General features: G+C 47.2%; 1 protein-coding gene across 9 annotated transcripts in view; it reads left to right on the plus strand.

Annotated features, from left to right (window-relative positions):
• LOC115202135 (sorbin and SH3 domain-containing protein 2) overlaps positions 1-23764 on the plus strand; it is a 91117-nt gene that overhangs the window by 61827 nt on the left and 5526 nt on the right. For 7 of the 9 annotated variants that reach the window (XM_029766055.1, XM_029766062.1, XM_029766064.1 and 4 more), the window contains 13 exons: positions 712-765; positions 1011-1221; positions 1439-1553; positions 7482-7565; positions 9407-9463; positions 11457-11509; positions 12746-12903; positions 14749-16614; positions 18095-18177; positions 18649-18746; positions 19611-19725; positions 20073-20201; positions 20368-20568. In XM_029766055.1, the coding sequence (XP_029621915.1) occupies positions 712-765; positions 1011-1221; positions 1439-1553; positions 7482-7565; positions 9407-9463; positions 11457-11509; positions 12746-12903; positions 14749-16614; positions 18095-18177; positions 18649-18746; positions 19611-19725; positions 20073-20201; positions 20368-20568 (3224 nt within the window). The remainder of the gene's footprint in view (positions 1-711; positions 766-1010; positions 1222-1438; positions 1554-7481; positions 7566-9406; positions 9464-11456; positions 11510-12745; positions 12904-14748; positions 16615-18094; positions 18178-18648; positions 18747-19610; positions 19726-20072; positions 20202-20367; positions 20569-23764) is intronic. The other 2 variants (XM_029766059.1, XM_029766063.1) reach the window with 2 other exon arrangements.

Genomic DNA, 23764 nt, shown 5'->3' on the forward strand with positions numbered 1-23764 from the left:
TGTTATAGCAGCTCCATATTAATGTCCATGATTTTGGAATGAGATATTCGACGAGCAGGTGTCCACATACTTTTGGTCATGTAGTGTGTGTGTGAATGGTGCATGTATTGTGTTTGTGTGTGTGGGTTTCTCTCTGTGTGCCCTTGTTGAGCCAGAACACTACAGCTCCACAGAGCCAGAACTCATTAGAGAGAGAGTGTGGAAGGGGAGAGACCGAGATAATACAACAAGAGCAATAGAAAGAGGAAGGAGAGCAATAGAAAGAGGAAAGAGAGAGAGAGAGAGAGGGATTGAGTGGGAGAAGCGGTGTCTAATCGAACCTACAGATGCACTGCCGCGATCTCTGCTCCATTGTGTGGGCTTCACCAAATCAAATAGTCAATACAAGGCATATTTGTTCTTAACAATACACACACACACACACACACAGTTCATTGTAGTTCTCAATGGATAACTTCAATAGTGAGCCCTTCGTTCTCTTGGGTCCTTATACTTTTATCTTCAGTATTCACCTTGCTGATAAGCTACCTAGGGAGCCTTAGTTTGCCCACTGAGGTTTTCCCTGAGACGGGCAGAATATTTCTGCAGTGATGAAAGTAGGAAATCTGTATGTGTGTGCACAAATGGATGCAGGGAAAAGGGTACTCTCAGCAGGGTGTGTGTGTGTGTGAGTATGTGTTGTTCTGCTCACCTTCTTCCGTGTTTCTACAGATGACGACTATGCCGACACGCGCAACGCCACATACACTGTCATCGGTGACAGCGGTAAGAGTCTGGAAGATCTCTTTTTGAAGATTCAAATGTATGCTACTGGTTTGTCATGTCGTCCTGTGTTCAAACACCTGACTTGCAAGAACACTTAGTTCACGACCCCCTTCTCTCTCTTTCTATTTTCTCCCCCCATCCTTTCTCTCTCTCCCTCTCTCGTTCTCTTCTTCCTCCCCCTTTTTCTCTCTATTTTCCCTCCCCGTCCTTTCTCTGTTATCTCTCTCCCCTTCCCCCTCCCCTAGCCACATATGGTCAGTCCTCCAACCCCACCATGGCCTACCCTCCCCCCAGGACACAAACGTACCGGCCCCTGGCCAAGAGCCCGTCGGACAGCGGAAGCCCCGGGACCTTTAGGGAGCCCTCCCCCGTGCCTCCGCCACCCCCGCCCATGCCCTCCCTCCTCCAGCTGAGGTCCAGAGACAGCGACCGGGAGCGAGACTCGCCCGACACCATGTAAGACACACCGCGGTCAGGTTTTTCTTTTTGCAATGTAGGCCTAGACATGGGCCTTGGACCTAGGCTTAGTCCTTACCTAGGACTAGTCCCTTGAGACCCTCACCTTAGGGGTTACCTTAGCCCTAGAGCCTATGCCTAGGCTAGTGGTGTGCCTTTGACATCATCTTAAACTACGTCCAAGATCACACTGATGTCTTTATTTATTGTTTACCAGGAATCAGTGGGGTCCTCCCGATAGGAAAGTGGACACTAGAAAGTACCGCGCTGAACCCCGGAGTATCTTTGAGTACGAGCCCGGGAAATCATCCGTTCTGGAGCAGGAGAGGCCGGTGAGTGCCCAAAAGCACGTCTGTCACTTTTACATCAGGGTGTCAAACTCAATTCCTGGAGGTCCATGTGTTTGCTGTTTTTTTTTTGTTATTCCCATTCAATTGGTGTCCAATTAGACTGCCGGAAATAAATAAATTCATCCGACAACCAGGTGAGGGGAGTTCCTAACTAATCAATGGTCTTAACTGATCAATCAACTACAAGGGAGGAACGAAAACCCGCTGACGCTCGGCCCTCCAGGAATTGAGTTTGACACCCCTGGCCTACATTGTCATTATCCAAGCCATTTAAAACTCCATTACCCACAATCACCCTCTACAGCATCCTTGGTTCCTAATAAGTGAGTGATCTCCAACTCTCGGTCTTGGAGAGCTAAATGTGATGTGTAGGATTTTGTTCCTGCCCAGCATGAATACACCCGATTCCAGATATTAAGGTCCAGAGCGTATCAGAGATGTGTTTAGAGCTGGGTTGGAACAAAACCCTCTACACACAAAGGCTCTGTCTACAGGAACAGAGTCGGAGACCCCTGACCTACGCTCTAGGAAGAACCCTTTAGAGGAACTGTACCTGAACCATTAGAGGGATAAACACATTTCTATTACGTGTTCTGAAGTGGTCTAACTTACTGCTATTTTGGGCGGATATGCTTGTTAAGGTTGAGTAGGAAAGCAATTATGTAAGTGTTATTTTTAAGCTCGAGGGGGATGTATCCTCAAAAGGGGTATTTTTAGAAAGGTAGTGGCCTTGGAATATGAATGATATAGATGCTCTTTTAGGGAACTTTTTCTAATTTTGTTACAGCCTTATTTTACAATTGTTTAAATTACCTTTTTCCCTCATCAATCTACACAAAATACCCTATAATGACAAAGCGAAAACAAGTTTGAATCTCGAAATTGAGCTCGGGTGCATCTTGTTTCGATTGATCATCCTTGATGTTTCTACAACTTGATTGGAGTCCACCTGTGGTAAATTCAAATGATTGGACTTGATTTGGAAAGGCACACACCTGTCTATATAAGGTCCACAGTTGACAGCGCATGTCAGAGCAAAAACCAAGCCATGAGGTTGAAGGAATTGTCCGTAGAGCTCCGAGACAGGATTATGTCGAGGCACAGATCTGGGAAAGAGTACCAAAACATTTCTGCAGCATTGAATGTCCCCAAGAACACAGTGGCCTCCATCATTCTTAAATAGAAGAAGTTTGGAACCACCAAGACTCTTCCTAGAGCTTCCAAACTAAGCAATCGGGGAAGAAGGGCCTTGGTCAGGGAGGTGACCAAGAACTCGATGGTCACTTTGACAGAGCTCTAGAGTTCCTCTGTGGAGATGGGAGAACCTTCCAGAAGAACAACCATCTCTGGGCACTCCACCAATCAGGCCTTTATGGTAGAGTGGCCAGACGGAAGCTGCTCCTCATTAAAAGGCACATGACAGCCCGCTTGGAGTTTGCCAAAAGGCACCTAAAGGAATCTCAGACCATGAGAAACAACATTCTCTGGTCTGATGAAACCAAGATTGAACTCTTTGGCCTGAATGCCAAGCGTCACGTCTGGAGGAAACCTGGCACCATGCCTATGGTGAAGCATGGTGATGGCAGCATCATGCTGTGGGGATGTTTTTCAGTGGCAGGGACTGGGAGACTAAGATCGAGGGAAAGATGAACTGAGCAAAATACAGAGATCCTTGATGAAAACCTGCTCCAGAGCGCTGAGGACCTCAGACTGGGGTGAAGGTTCATCTTCCAACAGGACAGCGACCCTAAGCACACAGCCAAGACAACACAGGGGTGACTTCAGGACAAGTCTCTGAATGTCCTTGAGTGGTCCAGCCAGAGCCCGGACTTGAACCCGATCGAACGTTTCTGGAGAGATCTGAAAATAGCTGTGCAGCAACACTCCCCATCCAACCTGACAAAGCTTGAGAGGATTTGCAGAGAAAAATGGGAGAAACTCCCCAAATACAGGTGTGCCAAGCATGTAGCCTCATACCCAGAAAGACTCGAAGCTGTAATTGCAGCCAAAGGTGCTTCAACAAAGTTCTGAGTAAAGAGTCTGAATAGTTATGTAAATGTCAAATTTCCATGTATTTATTTTTATTATAAATTTGGCAAAAGTATTGCTTTGTCATTATGGGGTATTGTGTGTAGATTGATTAGTAAAAAACTAATAATTTAATTAATTTTAGAATAAGGCTGTAACGTAACAAAATGTGGAAAAAGTCAAGGGGTCTGAATGCTTTCCGAAGGCGCACTGTAGGCCTAGAAGCAAGCTTATATTTAGATTTTCATAAAGTGTACCCATTTTAATTTATTCAACAGACAGTGTTCACTCCTTTTAAATGGTTTCCGTTTCACGCAATCACCTTCCTGATGCTGTCAAACTAAAGCGGAGGTGTTGTGCCCAAATAAAGCAATTGTGTAGGCTAGGAGCAAGGGGAAATATTGTCTAGATGCTTTTTACAGTGGAGATCAAGTTAATGGATTGGCTGGCTGGGCTGATGGTACAGTGGATGCGCAGGGATTTCTCAGATGGAGCAGATAACAAGATGCCTGTTTTGGCGTCAAAGGCTTACCTGTGCCGAACTGTTTATTTAGTATGCCTTAGAACGCGTCTCAACCAATCACAATGCTTATTTTGACCAACCCGTTGTAGAATATGATTTTTATATCATTTACTTTCTCTAGGGTTTCCTCATAAAGCATTTCAGTGACCTTTAAAAAAAAAATGAAATGGACCACAAAGCCAAAGGGTTGGAAACTTCTTTTCACTCCCTGTCTGTCTGTCACCCATTATATTGGTGAGGCTGGGGCTATTTGCTACATGGAATTGAGGGCAAGAGGTGAAGTGAGAGAGAGTTGTATATTGTATGAGCTGTATTGGACTGGCCAACCCTCCTGGAGATCCTGTCGCTAGGCAGGGTTTTGCTCCAACCCTGTTGTAAACCCACCTGATTCGGTTTGGAGCGACGTCTTGGAGGAGGGTAGCTCTCCATGAGGAGGATCGGCCACCCACGTGCTAGTCTGTCTGCTCTATGGACTTGAGGGTGATCGGTTAGGAGAAAGAGAGGGAGGTAAAGGATCACGGGGATGAAAGAGGGAACTCTTCTGAAGTTAAGGATGTTGTTTAGCTTAAAGCAGTCAAAATGTGTTTAGTTTCTGCAATCATAAACATGATTTTCCTGTGTTTTATATATATTTCCACACTATGAAGATGGAATAAAACTGAAATTGTGGAAATTATGATAATGCCCTTTTAGTGTAAGAGCTGTTTGAAAAGGCTGCCTGAAATTTCTGCCTGTTTTGGTGGGATGGAGTTTTGGTCTGCCTGGTGACATCACCAGGCGGTAAATTAGTTAATACACCAATAAGAAAGAGTTGCCAATAACAGTTTGTTTTCAGTTTTCCCTTCCCCACTCAGACCCTTCCCAGACAGCTAGCTAATGTCTTGCTTGAGAAATTGCTCTTTGCTAAGAAGCTATTTTTGAACATTTGAATTGAAAAACGATCACAGTATGGTACTTAATTGTTACCCAGAAATGATTTGATATTGAGATAAAAACGGTTGTATTGTCCCTTTTAATGTCTTTAGACAGGTTCTCCAGAACTACATTGCTTCCTGCCGGGCACCCAAATCCCTATAGCAGTGTTATTCAAAGTCCGGGTCATCTGCCCTATAGTGTAGGGAATAGGGAGCCATTTGGCACGCAGCCTAATGTGGGAATTAATCCAAGTAGAGCACAGGGAGAGGAGAGGAGCAGGCGTGGGGGAATAGCACTGAGTCAGGGAAGTGTATAATGCAGGGTGAGCTATAGGCTCCCTTATGCATCCCAACTACGCTGTCTCTTTCCCTGTTTCTCTCTAAGAAAGCCACCATAAACCATGTTTCTAGCCTTCGTCACATCACCTTCGTGTGTGTGTGTTTCTGGTCGTGCTGATGGAAAAACTAGTTCCCACACATCCACACCTCTGTCTGGATATGGCTTTCCATGAAGAAGGCTGTTATTAACATCTTGTGGTCCACTTCTTGGATTGTAGTCTGATCACTGCCAGTGAGCGCAAAGACTGGAAGTCTGTGGGTAGCTACTAGCATGCTAGCAGATACTGTATCCATAGACTTCCAGTCATTGAGCTAACTCTAGTTACCATTCACTCGCAAAACTACCTCTAACTTCCATCGTACTGGACACAGTGACATAAAAAAGGTATCACACGTGTTCGTCTGACTCATTGCCAAAATCCCAAAGTATCCCTTTAAATAGCTGCTAGACGCGGGTCATCGAACGAGGGCTGGGGCTCAGCTGAGCCAGCTGGTAAAAGGCACCAGTGTTCTGGCTTTGTGGCATGAAGTAGCCAGAGGGGGGTAGCTGGTTGACCTTTGTAGACGTCTAGTGCTCTACTTTCTTCTGGGCACGGCGCACATAGAGCCGCCTCCCGTTCAGCTCCTTCCGATTCATTTTATGGACCCCCTAAGGAGGTCAGATATACTCCAATTAGACAGAGAGATATCAGTGAGACTACACTCCCCTCCACAGTGCAATTCACCTCTTCCTGAGCTAAAGTAGCTGATTTGCAAGTCCAATACAAAAAGCACTTCCAAGATCTCCAATAAAAGTGGGCAGCCTTTTCCCCCAGCAGCTCAAAAACTACATTTCCCAGTAGACACTGGGGTGGTAAATGTCACAGCCGGCCTGCAGTGTGCTGGGCACTGCAGTGAATCACCCCTCTGCTCCGAGGTAAACCTCATTGAAAGTGACTGAGGAATAAGCCCCAGGACTGGTGTGTAGGAGTCCTTCTAGCTGTAGTCCTTCAGGAGAGGAGGTAGGAGAGCGAGAGTTTCTGGATGTTCAGTTAAGGTGAGTTTTGCTCCAGGTATAAAAGTGAACTTTAATATTAAGTTCAGCAGGATGAAGTGGTGTGCAACGTTTAATTCAATTGATACGGTGCTGTTCTGAACAATCAGTTGAATGTTGTGATTGTCATTTCCCAGAGGGCGATTTTGTATGATGTGCTGCACAAGTTTGGAGTTCAGAATGGTCATAACCATATTGATCAGGTCACACGCCGCCACACCGACCAAACGAGAGCAAACAAACCTCGAAGACTGTTGACGAACGGCGCACACAACGCTATTGCGCTCAACTGGGGCGAGTTCAGCAGGACCTAACGTTTTTGGAATGTTCGGATAGAAACATGCTTTGTAGAACAAACGTGACTCTCTGACATGTAGACTAAGGAATCACGTTGGCTCTATCCATGGGATTTCTATCTGAAATGTTTGGCCCAGGTCTGCCGAAATGAACCACAGTTGAATAGGGCTTATGACAGGAAGATATCGCCCTCTGCTGGAGTAGTTTAAACATTACAACACTTTTTTTTCTGCTCTGGTTTGGTGCTTTATAGTGAGTGACTGGTGAGGAGAACATGTGTGTTGTCACACACTAAAGGCAGCAAAGACACTTTTCATACAGGACTGTTCAGGGGATGGTGACGCAGTTTAGCTTCTTAGCCTCCGGACACTTTATGAGCCAATGTTATGTCTTTAGCACTCAATTTGATTGACCATTCTCCTTCAACCCATTCAACTTTTTATCCCTTTTTCCATTATTTGAATGAGAAATATGAAAAGTAACCGAGTAAAATGAATTGCACATCAATATTTTCTATTTGACAAGCGTCATAGTTCGCCTCAAAAAAAAAAAATTTGGGGGGGGTGTAACGGTGTGTGCCCTGGTTAGCAACACTGTTTTTGTCTCTTTACCCTGGTGTTAAACTCTCAATCTGGACCCACCCTTTTTTACCCATCAACCTCTGCAGCTTTGCGCTGCACACCCTATCCTAACCATGAGATCCATATTTCTCTCTGTGCTTTCTGTTCCTCCTCTCTCTCCCTCCCTCTTTCTCTGTCACCCTCCGCTCTCTCCAGACCTATAAGCTAAACCCAGATGACATAGATTTAGAGAACGAGCCTTGGTATAAGTTCTTTTCCGAGCTGGAGTTCGGCCGTCCGGTAAGTGAGGGTCCGTAACTCCCACCTAGGCACCCTCCGCCTTAGGAATACCCCCCTCTCCCCCCACTCCCCTCTACCCGTTAAGTCTTCACCCCACTGTAGCTGGGTGGGAATAATGTAGTCCAGGAGTCGTCCAACTCTCGGACTGGAGAGCTAGTGGGTATGCAGGCTTTTGTTCCAGCCCAGCAGTAACACACCTGATTCACACGAAAGGCTGTTTGTTTTATTTCGCAACGCAGCACGGGCGCATAATCGGTCTTCAGTCTGGACAGAGACTGGCCCGAATCAGGTGTGTTAGTGCTGAGTTGGAACAAAGGCCTGCGTGCCAGTAGCTCTCCAGGAGCGGAGCCTGGGGGTCCTTCCTGTTGTAGTTGCTTCGGCATGCTGTTGGGTGCTGGGGGCTGTGGTGGTCGCCTGTTGTGTGTAGCTCCTTGTGACTGGTCTGCTTGTGTCTCTGCGTCTTGGTGAGTTGGTTTTGCGTAGTGTGGCTGTCTCGTTATCAGCTGGCCCTGCGACACGTTGAAAGCTCGTAAACACTGCAAAACAAAACGGAAGTCCCAAATTAATATGGATTGGTCTTTTTTTTTTTTTTATCACAAAATCCTCCTACAAAGGGGGGGACCTCTTTTCCTACATTGTATAATTTCCTATTTTTCACAAACAAAATGCAGGTTCTTTTGCAGTGTGTGCTTACCGTTGCTAGTGGAGCAGTTGGTAGAACTGAGCAGAACAGAGATCAATCGAAATAACATGCTAAAATCGACAAATGAATCAGCAGCATCTGGTCAGAGCATCGTTCTGCACCGTTCTTCATGCTCCTCTTGTATGTTGTAGCTTGTGTGGTTTCCTTTCTGTTTGCTAGTTTAGACATTTTGGTTCCTACCCCTTCTCCAAAAGTGTCGACTCGTTCACTCCTCCTAAACTTTCGGCGACCTAAGGGATTAAAGGTATTGGATTGGTTTAAACTTGGGCTGGATTGAGATCCCGTGTTCCACCATATTCCTTGCACCAGTCCCATTCCTTTGGAAATCCATGAGAGGAAGTGTACAAGTGCACACTTTGGGGAGAAGGGCGAGAAACACTCTGTTTGTTCTAAGTTGGTCTGTTGTTAGGTCGAGGAAATTGACTTTATTCGGGAATGTTCAGCTAGAAATATGCAGTCTAGAAAAGACACGCCTCTGATGTCATGCAGAATTAGGAACGGTCAGATTTCAATACCACATTTCTAGCTGTAATATTCTTTATTTTGCACTCTGACCCCACCACTGAATAAACCCTAGAGAACATAGAAAAGGTTCCTTAATGCGCATGGCTGGAGGTTAGTTTTGAGAGGGATGGTTCCACCAACGTCATGTTTTAGCTAGTCTGTCTTCACAACCGAATCACTACACTGTAGTGCATATATGCCCTTTCACTCTGCTTTCTGCCTCTTGCTCTCACAATCCGCATGTCTGTGTGTGTGTGTGTGTGTGTGTGTGTGTGTGTGTGTGTGTGTGTGTGTGTGTGTGTGTGTGTGCCCGTGCGTGTGTGTTGCTTTGGTTATGGGTTTGTAGATGTGCCTAGCAGTAGTGAGTGTGTGTTGGAGCTCACATAATGTACTAGATTTGTTCAAATTGGCTTAATCATAACTGCAATGTGTGTTTGTGTGCATAATATGCTTTTGCGTGTGTGTGTGTGTGTGCAGCGTGTCTGAAACTCGTCAGTCTTCAGTTCCTCTGTGCTCTAACGGATGTCACTTTCCTCTCTCCGCCTCGTTTTCTCTCCCCCATGACGCCACTGCCTCTCCTCCATCTTCACCTCCTCCTCCTCCTCTTCCTCCTCACCGCTGCTTGGGGCTCAAGCCTCCTAAAAAACGGCTGGATTATAATCCAGACATCTGCCCTGGCCGACTCACCGAGGTAAACATTGCCATTCATGGCATTCATCAGCATTGTGGGAATGGGAGGATTGGGTGGAAGTTGAATAGCCCGGTTCTAGATAATTCTGTGCTGTTTTGCCAACTCCTTGTCATGCCAAACTCGTTAGGCATGACTAAGGCTGCAAAATCCTAGTAATTCCCTAAATTTTCCAGAAATCCTGGATGGAAGATTCCTGGAATATCAAGGGAAGAAGCAGGAAATCCGGGAATCCTCTAACCAGGATTTCTGGAAAACCTAGGGAATTTGGGAAAAGAGACTGGACTTTTGCAACCCTAGGCACGGCAATTCCATAAGGAGTTGGCAAGAGAGTACAAGCAGAGTTTAACGCAAACCTTGCTAATCAACTGTAGTCTTAAATTGCTTTATTACTGTTCACCTACATGTTGTGTGATTTGGATGAAAACTACCATGCTTACTGTGACTATACATTTTATTATGCCACCTCACGTCGACACAGGCACAATATGTACCTACATTGTAATTACACTGTACCTATGTCACTAGAGGACTGATGGGGACAGTTGTCACCATGTATAGTACACCATAGCAGGACATTTTCATCTTTCAGCATCCATATCAGTCATGTGTCATTTATCAGTCATAGTCATCTCTTTATTGCATCTTCAACTGCCTGTATTTACAATGGCCTCTCTGCTAGTGACTCATTTCAGTGTGTTATTACTAGGTATAAACTGGGGGGTTCGAGCCCTGAATGGTGATTGGCAGTTTTAATTACATTTGTAACCGGTTTATAATAGCAATAAAGCACCTCAGGGGTTTGTGGTATATGGTCAATATAAGGGCTCTGTCCAGACACTCCACGTTGTGTCGTGCATAAGAACAGCCCCTAGCCGTGGTATATTGGCATATAGCACACCTCTTCGGGCCTTATGTCTTCATTATAAACTGGGTGGTTTGAGCCCTGAATGCTGATTGGCTGACAGCCATGGTATATCAGACTGTATACCACAGGTATGACAAAACATGTATTTTTACTGCTTTAATTACATTGGTAGCCAGTTAATAATAGCAATAAGGCACCTTGGGGGTTTGAGATATTTGGCCAATATACCACGGCTAAGGGTCGTGTCCAGGCACTCCGCGATGTGTTGTGCCCAAGAACAGCACTTAGCCGTGGTATATTAGCCATATACCACACCCCCTCGTGCCTTATTGCTTAAATATAACAGCATAAATAGTACTGCACTTATGTATTTCCAATATACTCGTGAAAAATGTACTCTAATCATGATCTCTCTCTTGTCTATCAATTATGTCTATCAATGTATCTATCTCTCTCTCTCGCTATATCACTATCTAATTGGTCTGTTGACAGCTTATTATTGATGTGAATCTCAAGACTGTATAAATTGTAAAGGTTGCTGTCAACCCATGTATATCATGTCAGATGTAAAGCTCATATTTGAATAGGTCAGCTTTGCTATTCAATATGTATCTGCTGATCTAGGGTCAGTTTTCCTGTTGGAATCAAAACAAATAAGATGATATAGACAGAGAGGACCTGATCCTAGATCAGCACGGGGCTCAGGTCTGTAGCTTTATGCTTTGTTACCACATGGAGCCAGTCCAATGATCCAAAGAGTCCATTTCGGGTCTTCCGGGGGCGCGTCTTAATCTCAAAGCGTGAAAGAGCTCCTCTCTCGCTTTCCCCTTTAGTGATTCACGTGCCCTTTCTCCCTCCTGAAAGAACCCCTCAAACAGACCAAGGTCAGAGTTCAACAGAATCAGCGGTCACAGCTCTCAGCGCCACCGGTAGGCCCATCCGAGCTTCCATACACACGCCATGTGGAACCTACCTCGGTCATGCCGTCAGCCGGGGGAGCGTTTTGAGCGTGGCGCCGCGGCGGCGTGCGAGCTGAGCATTGTGTGTACCGCCGCCTCCTCCACCAGTCTTTGTCCGTGCGGCGCTCACTCTTCCTCTCCCTCCCTTTTGTTGTCTGCCCTCTTTCAGACGTCGCTGTACTTCACTCCGACTGCTGACCGGGTTCCAGAGAGGCCGGCGGGGTGAGTCTTCAATTCCCCCTCTCTCTCTCTCTCTCTCTCTCTCTCTCTCTCTCTCTCTCTCTCTCTCTCTCATTCTCTCTCTCTCTCTCTCTTATTCTCTGCATTGCTCTCTCCCCCTCCTCCCTCTCACTCTTTCTTTCACACCAGCAGTAGGCCATGTAGTTTAGCGGTGCGGCGTCCCAAACACTCTCTCTCTCTCTCTCTCTCTCTCTCTCCCTCTCATATTATTTCCTTCACAAGGACAGTCAGTGTTTTGTAGCTCTGTTGATTGAACATACGTCGGTGTAGGTTTGTGTCAATATGTGTGTGACGGGTGACTCACACACACACACACACACACACACACCCACTCCCCAACCCTGCATACATTATCCACTCAGCCTATTGATTCTGTCCTTCAACCCTGTCCCCCTTCTCTTCTCCTCTCCTCCTCCCATTCCCTTTCACCGATGCTAGGCTTAATCAGTTCGATTTGCTCCGAGTGAATGGGATGGTTGAAAAGAGGATGTTATTCAGGGAAGACTGACTGGGATTGTATTCGGTGTAGTTGAAAGACTAGTAGCCGTTTTAACCCACACTAGAAGTCTTGATCTGAAGGCTTTAAAAAAAATGTATTGACAGGGCAGTTGAGAGTTAGATTGGGAGAGGTTTACATATAGGAAAGGCACAGCCAGTCGGCCGAACCCGGGCTCGACTCTCTCGTCGCCAGGGGTCATGTGTAGTCCGGAGTCGGCGCAGGTCTAGGGCATTTTTAAGGAGCAATAGCAGTCGTGCTCCATCATCCTAATGTGAATTGAATTGACGGTGATGACGTTTTCATGAATTAGTCAAGTTCAACAACTTAGCTTTGTTCTTTTAAAGGTCTATTTTCCCACTTTCTTTTGTTCCTTGCTAAGGGTCTCTTTGTTGAACCACAAAAGGGCGATGAACGCTATTATACCAGAGGGAATTATAACCCAGAATATTATATGAACTGGGTCAAAGGAACAATCTGTAATATTTCCTTGAATTGAAATAGTAATTGAAGTGTGAGACTAGGTGGCATACATTTCCCAACGTGTCTTGTTTTGAACCAAACAAAGTGGTGGGGCTTTCGTTGGGCTGAAACCTGTTCGAATTATTTGGGAACTTACTTTCTCCCTTGAAGTAATAACTGATTTAGAAATAATGACTGAACAGGTGACAGACTGTGGAATGTGGCTTTAAAAGTGTGTGTCCTATCACTTTGTGTTCCAGTGCTGCCAGTGACTACAGGAAGAGGAGGAAGTCGGAGCCTTCGGGTGACCAGGGCAAGAACCAGGTCTCCCCAAAACAACTGGACCCTTACAGAGGCAGCAGCACACTGAGGAAACCAGCCACACGCTCCTCCCCCTCCTCCCCCTCCAGAGCCAAAGGTACACACACAGATATATATATATATATATACATATACATACATACTGGTACATACATAATGTACATACATTCACAAACACTGGACCCCTACAAAGGCAGCACACTGAAGAAACCTGCCATCCACTCCTCCCTGTCCTCCCCTTCCAGAGCCAAAGGTACACACACACACACACACACACACACACACACACACAATGCAAACAGAGAGACCTATGTGCACACACACACTCACACATAAATAGGCATATACACACATGCACACACTGGATCACTATAGAGCCTGCACCCTGAGGAAACCGACCATGAATGAGAAACCCATAAAGGATACACACCCACACTCAATAAAATCAACCTCCCTCTCTTCCGATGTATAAGCACTCTCAAACACACACACACACACACACACACACACACACACACACACACACACACACACACACACACACACACACACACACTCAATACAATCAACCTCCCTCTCTTCCGATGTATAAGCACTCTCAAACACACACACACACACACACACACACACACACACACACACACACACTCAATACAATCAACCTCCCTCTCTTCCGATGTATAAGCACTCTCACACACACACACACACACACACACACACACACACACACACACACACACACACTCAATACAATCAACCTCCCTCTCTTCCGATGTATAAGCATTTTCAAACGCACACACACAAAAACAAACTCAATCTTAACAACCTCTCCCTTGCAGATGTACAAGCATTCATAAACACACATGCTCGCACACACATACACACACACACACACACACACACACATTCTCTGTGCTCACTCACTCTATGCCCGACAGCAATCAGATCGTACACAAGCCCACTGAGAGACAAATCTCCTCTTCTCACGCTATGCTGAGGGCCTCTTCCAGGTCAAGGAGCATCCAGCCCAGTCTAAATAGCCTTGTGTTGACACTGTAAACAAACGACCATGTTCCACGAGCTAATGGGAACGTTCTAACTCAGTGTTTCTCAGTCCAATTCAGGGGGTGCACATTTTTGTCCTAGCCCAGCGCTAACATTCCACTGTTTAATTGCTATATTGTAATTACTTCGCCACCATGGCCTATTTATTGCCTTACCTCTCTTATCCTACCTCATTTGCACATGCTGTTTATAGAAACTGTTGAATGTGAAAAACGCAGCAGCGTTGCAGTGTCTTGCCCATTTACATTTTAGTCATTTAGCAGACGCTCTTATCCAGAGCGACTTACAGTAGTGAATGCATACATTTCATACATTTTTTTTCTCCGTATTGGTCCCCCGTGGGAATCGAACCCACAACCCTGGTGTTGCAAACACCATGCTCTACCAACTCACCTTCTGAATGGCACACATACACCATCCATGTCTCAAGGCTTAAAAATCCTTCTTTAACCTGTCTCCTCCCCTTCATCTACACTGATTGAAGTGGATTTAACAAGTGACATCAATAAGGGATCATAGCTTTAACCTGGATCAGTCATAGAAAGAGCAGGTGTTCTTAATGTTTTGTGCACTGTGTACAGTATATCGTGAAAAGTATGTGAGATGTGTAATTGTAAATCTCTCTCTCCACCATTGTGCTCTGTGATTGGCACAATGGAACTGATGTTCAAGTGCTCTGTTTTAGCTTCTCTCTCGTTCTCACCCCCTCTCCACCATTGCATGATGAAGGCTACAGTATGTTAAAGTGCTCTGTTATAGCGTCTATTTCTCCCTCTCTCTATTTCTTTCTCTTCCTCTCACTCTCTTTGCGGTTAATATCCTCTCCTCCTCTTTTCCCCTCTACCACGCTGCTCTGGTTTATGGGATCGTCTGAAAGGTGGGGAGGCGTGCGACATGACCTGCTCCCCCCGTTTGAGCTCTTCCCCGGGCCCGTACCTCCGCTCCCCTCTCTCCCCCGTGCCCTCCAACCTCACCCACCGTCGCTACGACGACGGTGCCAACCCGGGGGGCGCCTCCTCCTCACCCCTCAAGCACGTCACCTGCTTCAAGAATGGCTGGCAAACGCGGCGGCAGGACACCGAGACATGGAGAAGCGCCAAAGACGCGCCGCCCTCGCCCGCAAAGCTGAGGTCGCGTAGCTGTGACAACCTGCTCAACGACGGGCACCCGGGCGGCACCGGCAGGCACAAGGCTACCCGTTCGGAGAGCGCCGGATCACTGGTATTCGACAACCCATTGGGGCAAACCGCATCGTCCTCTACCCGCTCCTTGCCTCGCCCGCACCGGCGACGTGCCCACGACGCGCCAGGCTTCCTGAAGCTCTACCGCAAGATGCACCACATCGACCGCGCCCAGCTGCTGCCCTCTGACGTCATCCGCTCGGTCCGTGCCCGCATCCTGGAGCTGGAGCGCCAGCCGCACCTCTTCCCCCGAAAACTCTCCCCCTGGGGGCCGTCGTGGGGCCTGGAGGTCCCTCGCGATACGGTGCCAACGCGCATCTCCACATACGAGCAACTCATCCAGAAGTCCAAGTCCATGCCCGACTTGGGAGATAGCGAGGTCCCGTCTGGCGCAACCACGCCCGGCGGGTCATCATCCCGCGCCAGTAGTAGCGGGGGAGGAGGCGGCGGGGGCAGGGAGACACCCGGGTACCCCAAACGGCGTTTCTCCATTGAGTCTCTGCTGGAAGAGGACATTAACAACGGGAATGGGAACGGGACGTCCCATCACGCTTTGGACCACCATCACGCTCACCAGGGTGCAAGGAGCCCGCCCGAGGGTCAGCCCCGCCTCGCCCTGGACCCCCACGATTTTCCCGACCCCCTCGTTTATCGACGGGCCGCTGTCCCGGGGGCCGAGTACTCTGAGTCTGAGCAGGATGCAGCCGCCTCGGACCTCAGTGACTTTGTCCAAGTCGAAGGATCCTCCTTCTGCAGCGAGAGTGACTTTGACCACTGCTCGCTCACCTCGTCAGTCGAGAGCTTCTACGGCCCCTCCTCCCACCACCACCTTCGCCACCACCACAGCCACCACAACCCCAGTCATCAGTCTCTCGGTCAGGGTCAGGGCTACCAGCACCGTCACCTCATCAGCTCGTGTAAAGGACGCTGCCCGGCCTCCAACACCCGCTTCACCACCATGCTGCGCCACGAGCGGGAGCGGGCCCGCCAGGATCTCCGGCAGAAACCCCCCCAGACACAGCAAACCAGACACGGCGGAAGGGGAGGGAACGGAGGGGACCACCATGCTCTACCCCCCTCGTCCCAAGCAGCCCAAACCCAGCAGGGGATGTCCAAGCTGGCCTTCCTCGTCAGTCCTGTGCCTTTCCGGAGGAAAAAGGGTGATTCTCCACCCACTTCGAGAAGAAGTAGTGGAGGTCGAAGTACCAGGCCCAAGTCTAAAGAAGCCGTCTATGAAGCTTTGGATGCGGCCTTGAGGGATATCTATGAACACATCCAAGCGGAGCGAGGCCGGAGCGGCGCTAGGCTACCAGACGATGGCATCCTCCGGAGGCTACTGGCTGAGATCCTCCCAGATGTGCCCGAGAGGAGCTCCTCGTTACGGGGGCAGAGGGCGAGCCGCAAGGGGGGTCCTTCCTCAAGCTCCTCGTACCCCGACGGGAGTCCGACGGGGTACGGCTCGTCGCCGCGGCTACAGTCGCCGCTAAGTGCCTGTTACAGTCGCCATACCGATGCCTCCAATAATGACAACTATGGAGAGGAGCCAGGCAACGGCAACGCAGGTGGAGCATACAGTACACACACACTACACACACACACACACCAGCTCTCAGTCCCTCTCCCACCTCGACTCCCCCAGTACTGCCTGCCTGTGACCACCTCCCTCCTACCAGCAATGGGCCAATGAACAGAGCTGAGGTTAAAGAAGCCCTGTTCTTATTGGCTCATCCTCAAGACACCCAGGGACCGCATGCTTCCTCTTCATTCCCTTATATGGTTAAATGATTTTGTTGTTGACTGTATTTGGTTCCCTATTATTTTGAGATGTATCGGTCCATCCATGACTAGGTTTGGTTGTGTTATTGTTGGCGTATATCTCTTTTTGCTGCTTGTTTCTCAGTTGTTGTTTTTGCTGTATTGTTTCCCTCCCCTTTGTTATGTGCCTTGTTATGTTTAACCACTTGTATTTATTATTTGTTATGGATGGTTTATCAATTGGATTAATATATTTTTGAAATGTACAGTGAGCTCAAAGTATTGGGACAGTGACACCATTTTTGCTGTTTTGGCTCTGTGCTCCAGCACTTTGGATTTGAAATGATACAATGACTGAGGTTAATCCTTAAGAGTCACCCGTGCGTCAATCAAAGTAACATAATGAAAGAATCCCCTTCGAAATCCGTCAGTTTAAGCTAGAGATATTGCGTGGACTGCATCTCAATCCACCGCATCCTCTGACAGTATGTCGGCCTTCCGCATCTGCAGTGGAAGGGGAACAAGCTACAGCGGTGTTTGTCAGACCATGAGACGTCCCGATATGGACGATTTATCAATTGGATAATTATGTTTTTGTAATGTCCAGTGATTTCTAAGTATTGGAACAGTGTCCCAATACTTCTGGAGCTCACTGTATGTGCTTCCTGGTATAAATGACTTATCCTTCTGTTTTCTTCTGTTCAAATGTTCTGTTCAGGTTTTGTGACGTGCATGCTTTTCCTTTCAATCATACTGTGCTACACTATCCAAACCATGTGTTTACCCCCGAAATGGAAATAAAATGCATTTTAATTCATTCATTATTTGATTTTGTAATTTCCTGCCCGACACTCATTTCCTGGATGACATCACTACCCTGAATGATACCATCACCCATTCCGTATACCAACGTGGTTTACTCAGGGAGGCGCAGCGCTGCAGAACGCTAAGACACAGAATATATTGAATAGAACAGACATTCCTCTTTTAATCATGGAGAATAGACAATTGTGTCAGCTCTGTGGTGTTGCATGTCCACCTGCACATTTCACCCTTCTGAATCCTCCCGTGGGAAATGTGACGAATAGAGCCAACATGATATTCTGCATAAAAGACGATCATGTCAGTTTCTGCACAATACATTTCTATCTGACCATGCTGTAACGGTTTCGCCTTTCTGAACGTGCCTCCTGACGTCGCTGTGCATGTGTCGTCCAATCGCCATGGTGACATTGTTTTGTTGACCCTGGTGATAACCCCTGACCCCTGTGCTGTTCCCCCTCACAGAGCAGGATGCCTCCAGGGGGTACAACACAACCACCAGCGACGGGGGAGGGGGGCAGACCAGACGAGCCACCCCGGACAGAGAGGTAGCCAAACCAGAACTTTGATTTTCCAGACTAACTTTGAGGCCCCAATAGCCGAGTGATGAATGAGACTTTGGAAGTATAGCATCGCGAGACTAGCTAAACCAGTACATCCCAGTGTTTCCCATAGATCATTTATTTTCCGGGCTGGGCACATTAAATCTGCAACATTTTCAATTGAAGCCACATTCTTTTAGGTGGGGTCCAAAGAGCTAGACACCCCGTCTATTCAATTCTAGGGGAAACACTGGTGCTCCTATTTAGAAGATATATTTTATTTTTAACATGCTATTACACTACTGGCCCAAAGGGGTGGTTTTCTTCTCTACCTAGTTGCTGATTGATTCAATAAGAATTGTTTCACTGTCCTGATAAGCTTTACATGTCAACATAATTGTATCATATCTGGTAACACAAAACTGCTCTCTCCCCTTTCTCTATCTACCTCCCTCTGTCTCATCTCCATCTTCATAGGTCTCCCATAAGCAGATGACCCAACTCATTCTCTTCTCTCTCCTCCATCAGAAACAGCCTGCCAGAGCTATATATGACTTTAAGGCACAGACTGCTAAGTGAGTAGAGTGGCTGAATGCAATGAAATGCACGTGTGGCGAGGAGATACAGGGACCTTGGCGTGTGCTGCACTGGTTTGGAAGCATGTAGGCTGGGCATGCGCGGCGCTTGAAACAGACAATCCACTTTTCTTTGAGGGGGCCAGTTTGAGGGGGCCAGTAATGGGCAATAACCTCATATTCGTTATCTCCAGCCCATTCCAGTGTCTACAAGTGAAAATTGGGATTATTATTAATTTTTTTATCAAAAAAATGAATTGGTTTTCTAGGACTCTACCTCTTTATTTTTTTACTACGTAACGTAAAAAATTGCTTTGTTCACATACTGTACTATAGACACTGGTATGGTGCAGTGGGTAATTAATTTTAGGTTAAAAAGCAGAGACTTTCTTACCTTCACATCCGCCTGCTTAATCATTTCCCTACCTTGAAAGGCATGCATGGACGAGTGTTGCTGCCATTGCTCTTCATACTCAAATGGTGTTTGGCTAGTCTCTTAGACATCCAGCTTGCCTCCCAAAATGTTCCAATGTTCCGGCTTAACACGCCTAGAGTTTGGGCTCGAGACTAGTTCCTGGCTGGTTAACAATGTCACATTGACGATTCCATATGACTCAATGCGTGTACCCTTATAACACAGTGCTGCCAACACCTGGGTTTTGGGTTTCATTCCTGCGTGGGCCACATATAATCAATACATGTCATTGGTAGCCGGTTTACCAGACACGGACCAAGCCCAGTCCTGCACTGAAAAGCAATTTCAATAGACATCCTTTTGGTTCGGGACTATGCTTCATCTGGGAAACCGACCCATAGAGACAGGTGTTTGGGGGTTTAAGAAGCATCTTGTGACCGTTGTTTCAGAGAGCTGACGTTCAAGAAGGGCGACGGGGTCAACATCATCAGACAGATCGACAGCAACTGGTACGAGGGAGAACACCGCGGACGACTGGGCATCTTCCCCATCTCCTACATAGAGGTAGAGCGCATTGAGTGTGTGTGGGGTGAAAGGGAAGTGGGATACCTAGTCAACTGAATGCATTCAACCCGAAATGTCTTCCGCATTTAACCCAACCCGGCTGAATCAGCGCCAGAGAGTTGTTGTTGTTTGGGGGTTAAAAGCCTTGCTCAAGGCAGATTTTTCCACCTTGCCGTCTCTGGGGATTTGAACAAGTGACCTTTTGGTTACTGGCCCACGGCTCTTAACAGCTGGGCTACCTGCTGCCCACCTGTGTGTTTCAGATGATAATGATGATGTTGTGCATGTTATCACCTACTTCTCTGACCTATGCTTTCCCCGTGCTTTTTCCAAACACACACACACAGAAGATGCCGTTGCCAGAGAAAGAGCAACCGATTAGGCCTCCTCCACCAGCACACGTCAAAAAGATCGGGGAGGGGGTGGCCCGTTACAACTTCAACGCTGACACTAACGTGGAACTGTCCCTCCGCAAGGTAAGGAGTGCGTGTGTGTGTGTGTGCGTGTTGGTGTGATTTGTGCATGATTCAATGCGCATGTCTGTTCACTGAAGTGTCTTAAATTCCTGTGTTTGTGTGCGTTGATATGCACACATATTTGTGCGTCTGTCCGTGTCTGTTCACCTGCGTGTGCAATCTGCAGGGTGAGCGGGTAGTCTTGCTGAGACAGGTGGACCAGAACTGGTACGAGGGGAAGATCCCAGACACCACCAAGCAGGGCATCTTCCCCGTGGCCTACATAGACATCGTGAAACGCTCGCCGTCCAAGAGCCCCGCCCCCTCCCACCACCCAGACCCACACGGCTACCCCAGCAACAGGACACAGGGCTCCACGCCCGCCAAGGTAGGGACAGAAGAAGAAGAATGATTTTATTAGTCCAGAAAAGACTGGAAATGTTGTCTTCTGCTCCAGTATACAATACACACATTAGGCTGCAGAGGCTGAAGCAGAGGGGAGCCACAGTGCAGCGCCCAATGAGCAGATCACTTGTTACAGTATTTAGTCACCAGCGGAGGCCGGTGAAAGGGAGGATGGCTCATGGTAATGGATGGAACAGGTGTTTGATAGCGTTCTGTTCTACCTATTACAATGAGCCCGTCCTCTGATTTTCAAAGTTACTCCAGCCACATGTTATCTGGTGCAGGGTGAAGTTGCCCTTAGATGCTGATCTTGGGTCAGTTTTGCATTTCTCCCACTAATGGTTAAGGTTAGGATTGGGGGAGGGGAAGCTGATCCTTGATCTGTAACTAGTGTTATACACTTCAACACACTATTCAGCCACCGTTGGGACACGCCTCAGGGGAGGGCCCAAACTGGAGTAAGCCAATAGTGACAGTCTGCCTTGGCAGATTTGTTGTGTTTTTTTTATGTCAGTGAGCAACAAGTTGTCCCGCTGTGTATGATGATGTCATATCGCTGAAACCACCTTTAAGTCTTAATCAATCAACCCCAAAAATAGATATAAAGCTCTTTTTCCATCAGCAGTTGTCACAGTGCTTTACATCTAGACGTTCCGCCAGCGGAACACCTGCTCCAATATCCAATGATGGGCGTGGCGCGAAATACAAAGTCCTCTAAAATCCGAAAACTTCCATTTTTCAAACATATGACTATTTTACAGCATTTTAAAGACAAGACTCTCGTTAATCTAACCACACTGTCCGATTTCAAAAAGGCTTTACAGCGAAAGCAAAACATTAGATTATGTCAGCAGAGTACCCAACCAGAAATAATCAGACACCCATTTTTCAAGCTAGCATATAATGTCACAAAAAACAAAACCACAGCTAAATGCAGCACTAACCTTTGATGATCTTCATCAGATGACAACCCTAGGACATTATGTTATACAATGCATGCATGTTTTGTTCAATCAAGTTCATATTTATATCAAAAACCAGCTTTTTTACATTAGCATGTGACGTTCATAACTAGCATACCCCCCGCAAACCTCCGGTGAATTTACTAAATTACTCACGATAAACGTTCACAAAAAACATAACAATTATTTTAAGAATTATAGATACAGAACTCCTCTATGCACTCGATATGTCCGATTTTAAAATAGCTTTTCAGTGAAAGCACATTTTGCAATATTCTCAGTAGATAGCCCGGCATCACAGGGCTAGCTATTTAGACACCCAGCAAGTTTAGCCTTCACCAAACTCCGATTTACTATTAGAAAAGTTTGATTACCTTTGGTGTTCTTCGTCAGAATGCCCTCCCAGGACTGCTACTTCAATAACAAATGTTGGTTTGGTCCAAAATAATCCATAGTTATGTCCAAACAGCGGCGTTTTGTTCGTGCGTTCAAGACACTATCCGAAGTGTAAATAAGGGTCACGAGCATGGCGCATTTCGTGACAAAAGATTTCTAAATATTTCATTACCGTACTTCGAAGCATGTCAACCGCTGTTTAAAATCAATTTTTATGCCATTTTTCTCGTAAAAAAGCGATAATATTCCGACCGGGAAAGCGTGTATACGTACAAAGAGAGAGAAAATAAAAGCATACTATCCTCTCGTGCACGAGCCTGAGTCTCATAGTACTGTTACTGGCCACTATCCAAACGCGCTAATGTTTTTTCAGCCTGAGCCTGCAAAGCCACGATTCAGCTTTTTGCCGCCTTCTGAGATCCCATGGGAGCCGTAGGAAGTGTCACGTAACAGCAGAGATCCTCTGTAATGGATAGAGATAATCAAGAAGGGCAAGAAATGGTCAGACAGGGTACTTCCTGTACAGAATCTTCTCAGGTTTTGGCCTGCCAAATGAGTTCTGTTATACTCACAGACACCATTCAAACAGTTTTAGAAACTTTGGAGTGTTTTCTATCCAAAGCTAATAATTATATGCATATTCTAGTTTCTGGGCAGGAGTAATAATCAGATTAAATCGGGTACGTTTTTAATCCGGCCGTGAAAATACTGCCCCCTAGCCATAACAGGTTAAAGATACCCTGCCTAAAGCCCCAAAGAGCAAGCAAGTCTTCCACAGCTACGCGACCTCTTGTCACTTGTCCTCTTTCTGGACGTTGTGTAAAGCTTTTCCAAAGCGCTGTAAATGTGTTAGGGATCCTACTACCTCCCCTTTAAGAAACCTACATATGTACCATGCCATCTCAAGTAGCTGTCGACATGCTGTGGCTTAAACTGAAGTCATGTCCACCCAAAGGATAGCATTACAATGCTAATTGGGATATTGAGTGTAGATTACAGTCCCTCCTTGTCCACAGACTGCTTTCACGGTAAGGAAACAAATACCTAAATATGTAAATTCTCCGTACTATCCCTTTAACGGAGAGGCGTCACACAAGTGGACCCAGACCAATGTAGAACATTTTGAGCCTGGTGAAATATGTGTATGTGCTGGAGAATTAAATGAGATGGAGAGAGTGTACTGTTGGGTTTGGATGGCAGAGGGACTAGCAGTGTGGATGAGTTTGTGTGCATCTCCTCTTTCCCTCAGTCCCTCACACTTTCTCCACTCCTGGTGTGTAAGTTTCCTCTTTTATACCCCTTCTCTCTCTCTCTCTCTCTCTCTCTCTCTCTCTCTCTCCCTCCGGAGCCATTCGACAGCTCTCCCACCCCCCCTTCCCACCATCACCACCATCCTCCTCGCTCCACGCCCCCCTCCCCCCACACCCCTCCTCCTCCTCCTCCTCCTGTGAAGACCCGGCGTCTGCAGGCCGTCACCGGCGAGTGGCTCGCCCAAGGCCCCCCCTCCTCCAATAGCCCCATACCACCCACGCCGCCCCCCATCCCCCCGAGCCTCCTCCCTTTCCTGGAAGCTCAAGAACGGAGGGCCACCCCTCCTGCGCCGCCCAAACGCGGGCTCACCCCTCCGCCACGAAACGCATCCAGTCGTCTCGCCGCCTCCGTCCCGGCTGTCAAGCAGTGGCTGTTTGACTTAGACTCCCCCCCCTCAGCCCCTCCTTTCTCTCCGCCCCCTCCTGACTCCTCCTCCTCCTCCGCCTCCCCCGTGCCCGACTCCTTCCTGGGATACCTCGAAGAGAGGGGCCTAAGAGACAGTGAAGAGAA

The sequence above is a fragment of the Salmo trutta genome, chromosome 11 (assembly GCF_901001165.1).
Source record: "Salmo trutta chromosome 11, fSalTru1.1, whole genome shotgun sequence".
Taxonomy (NCBI): Eukaryota; Metazoa; Chordata; class Actinopteri; order Salmoniformes; family Salmonidae; genus Salmo; species Salmo trutta.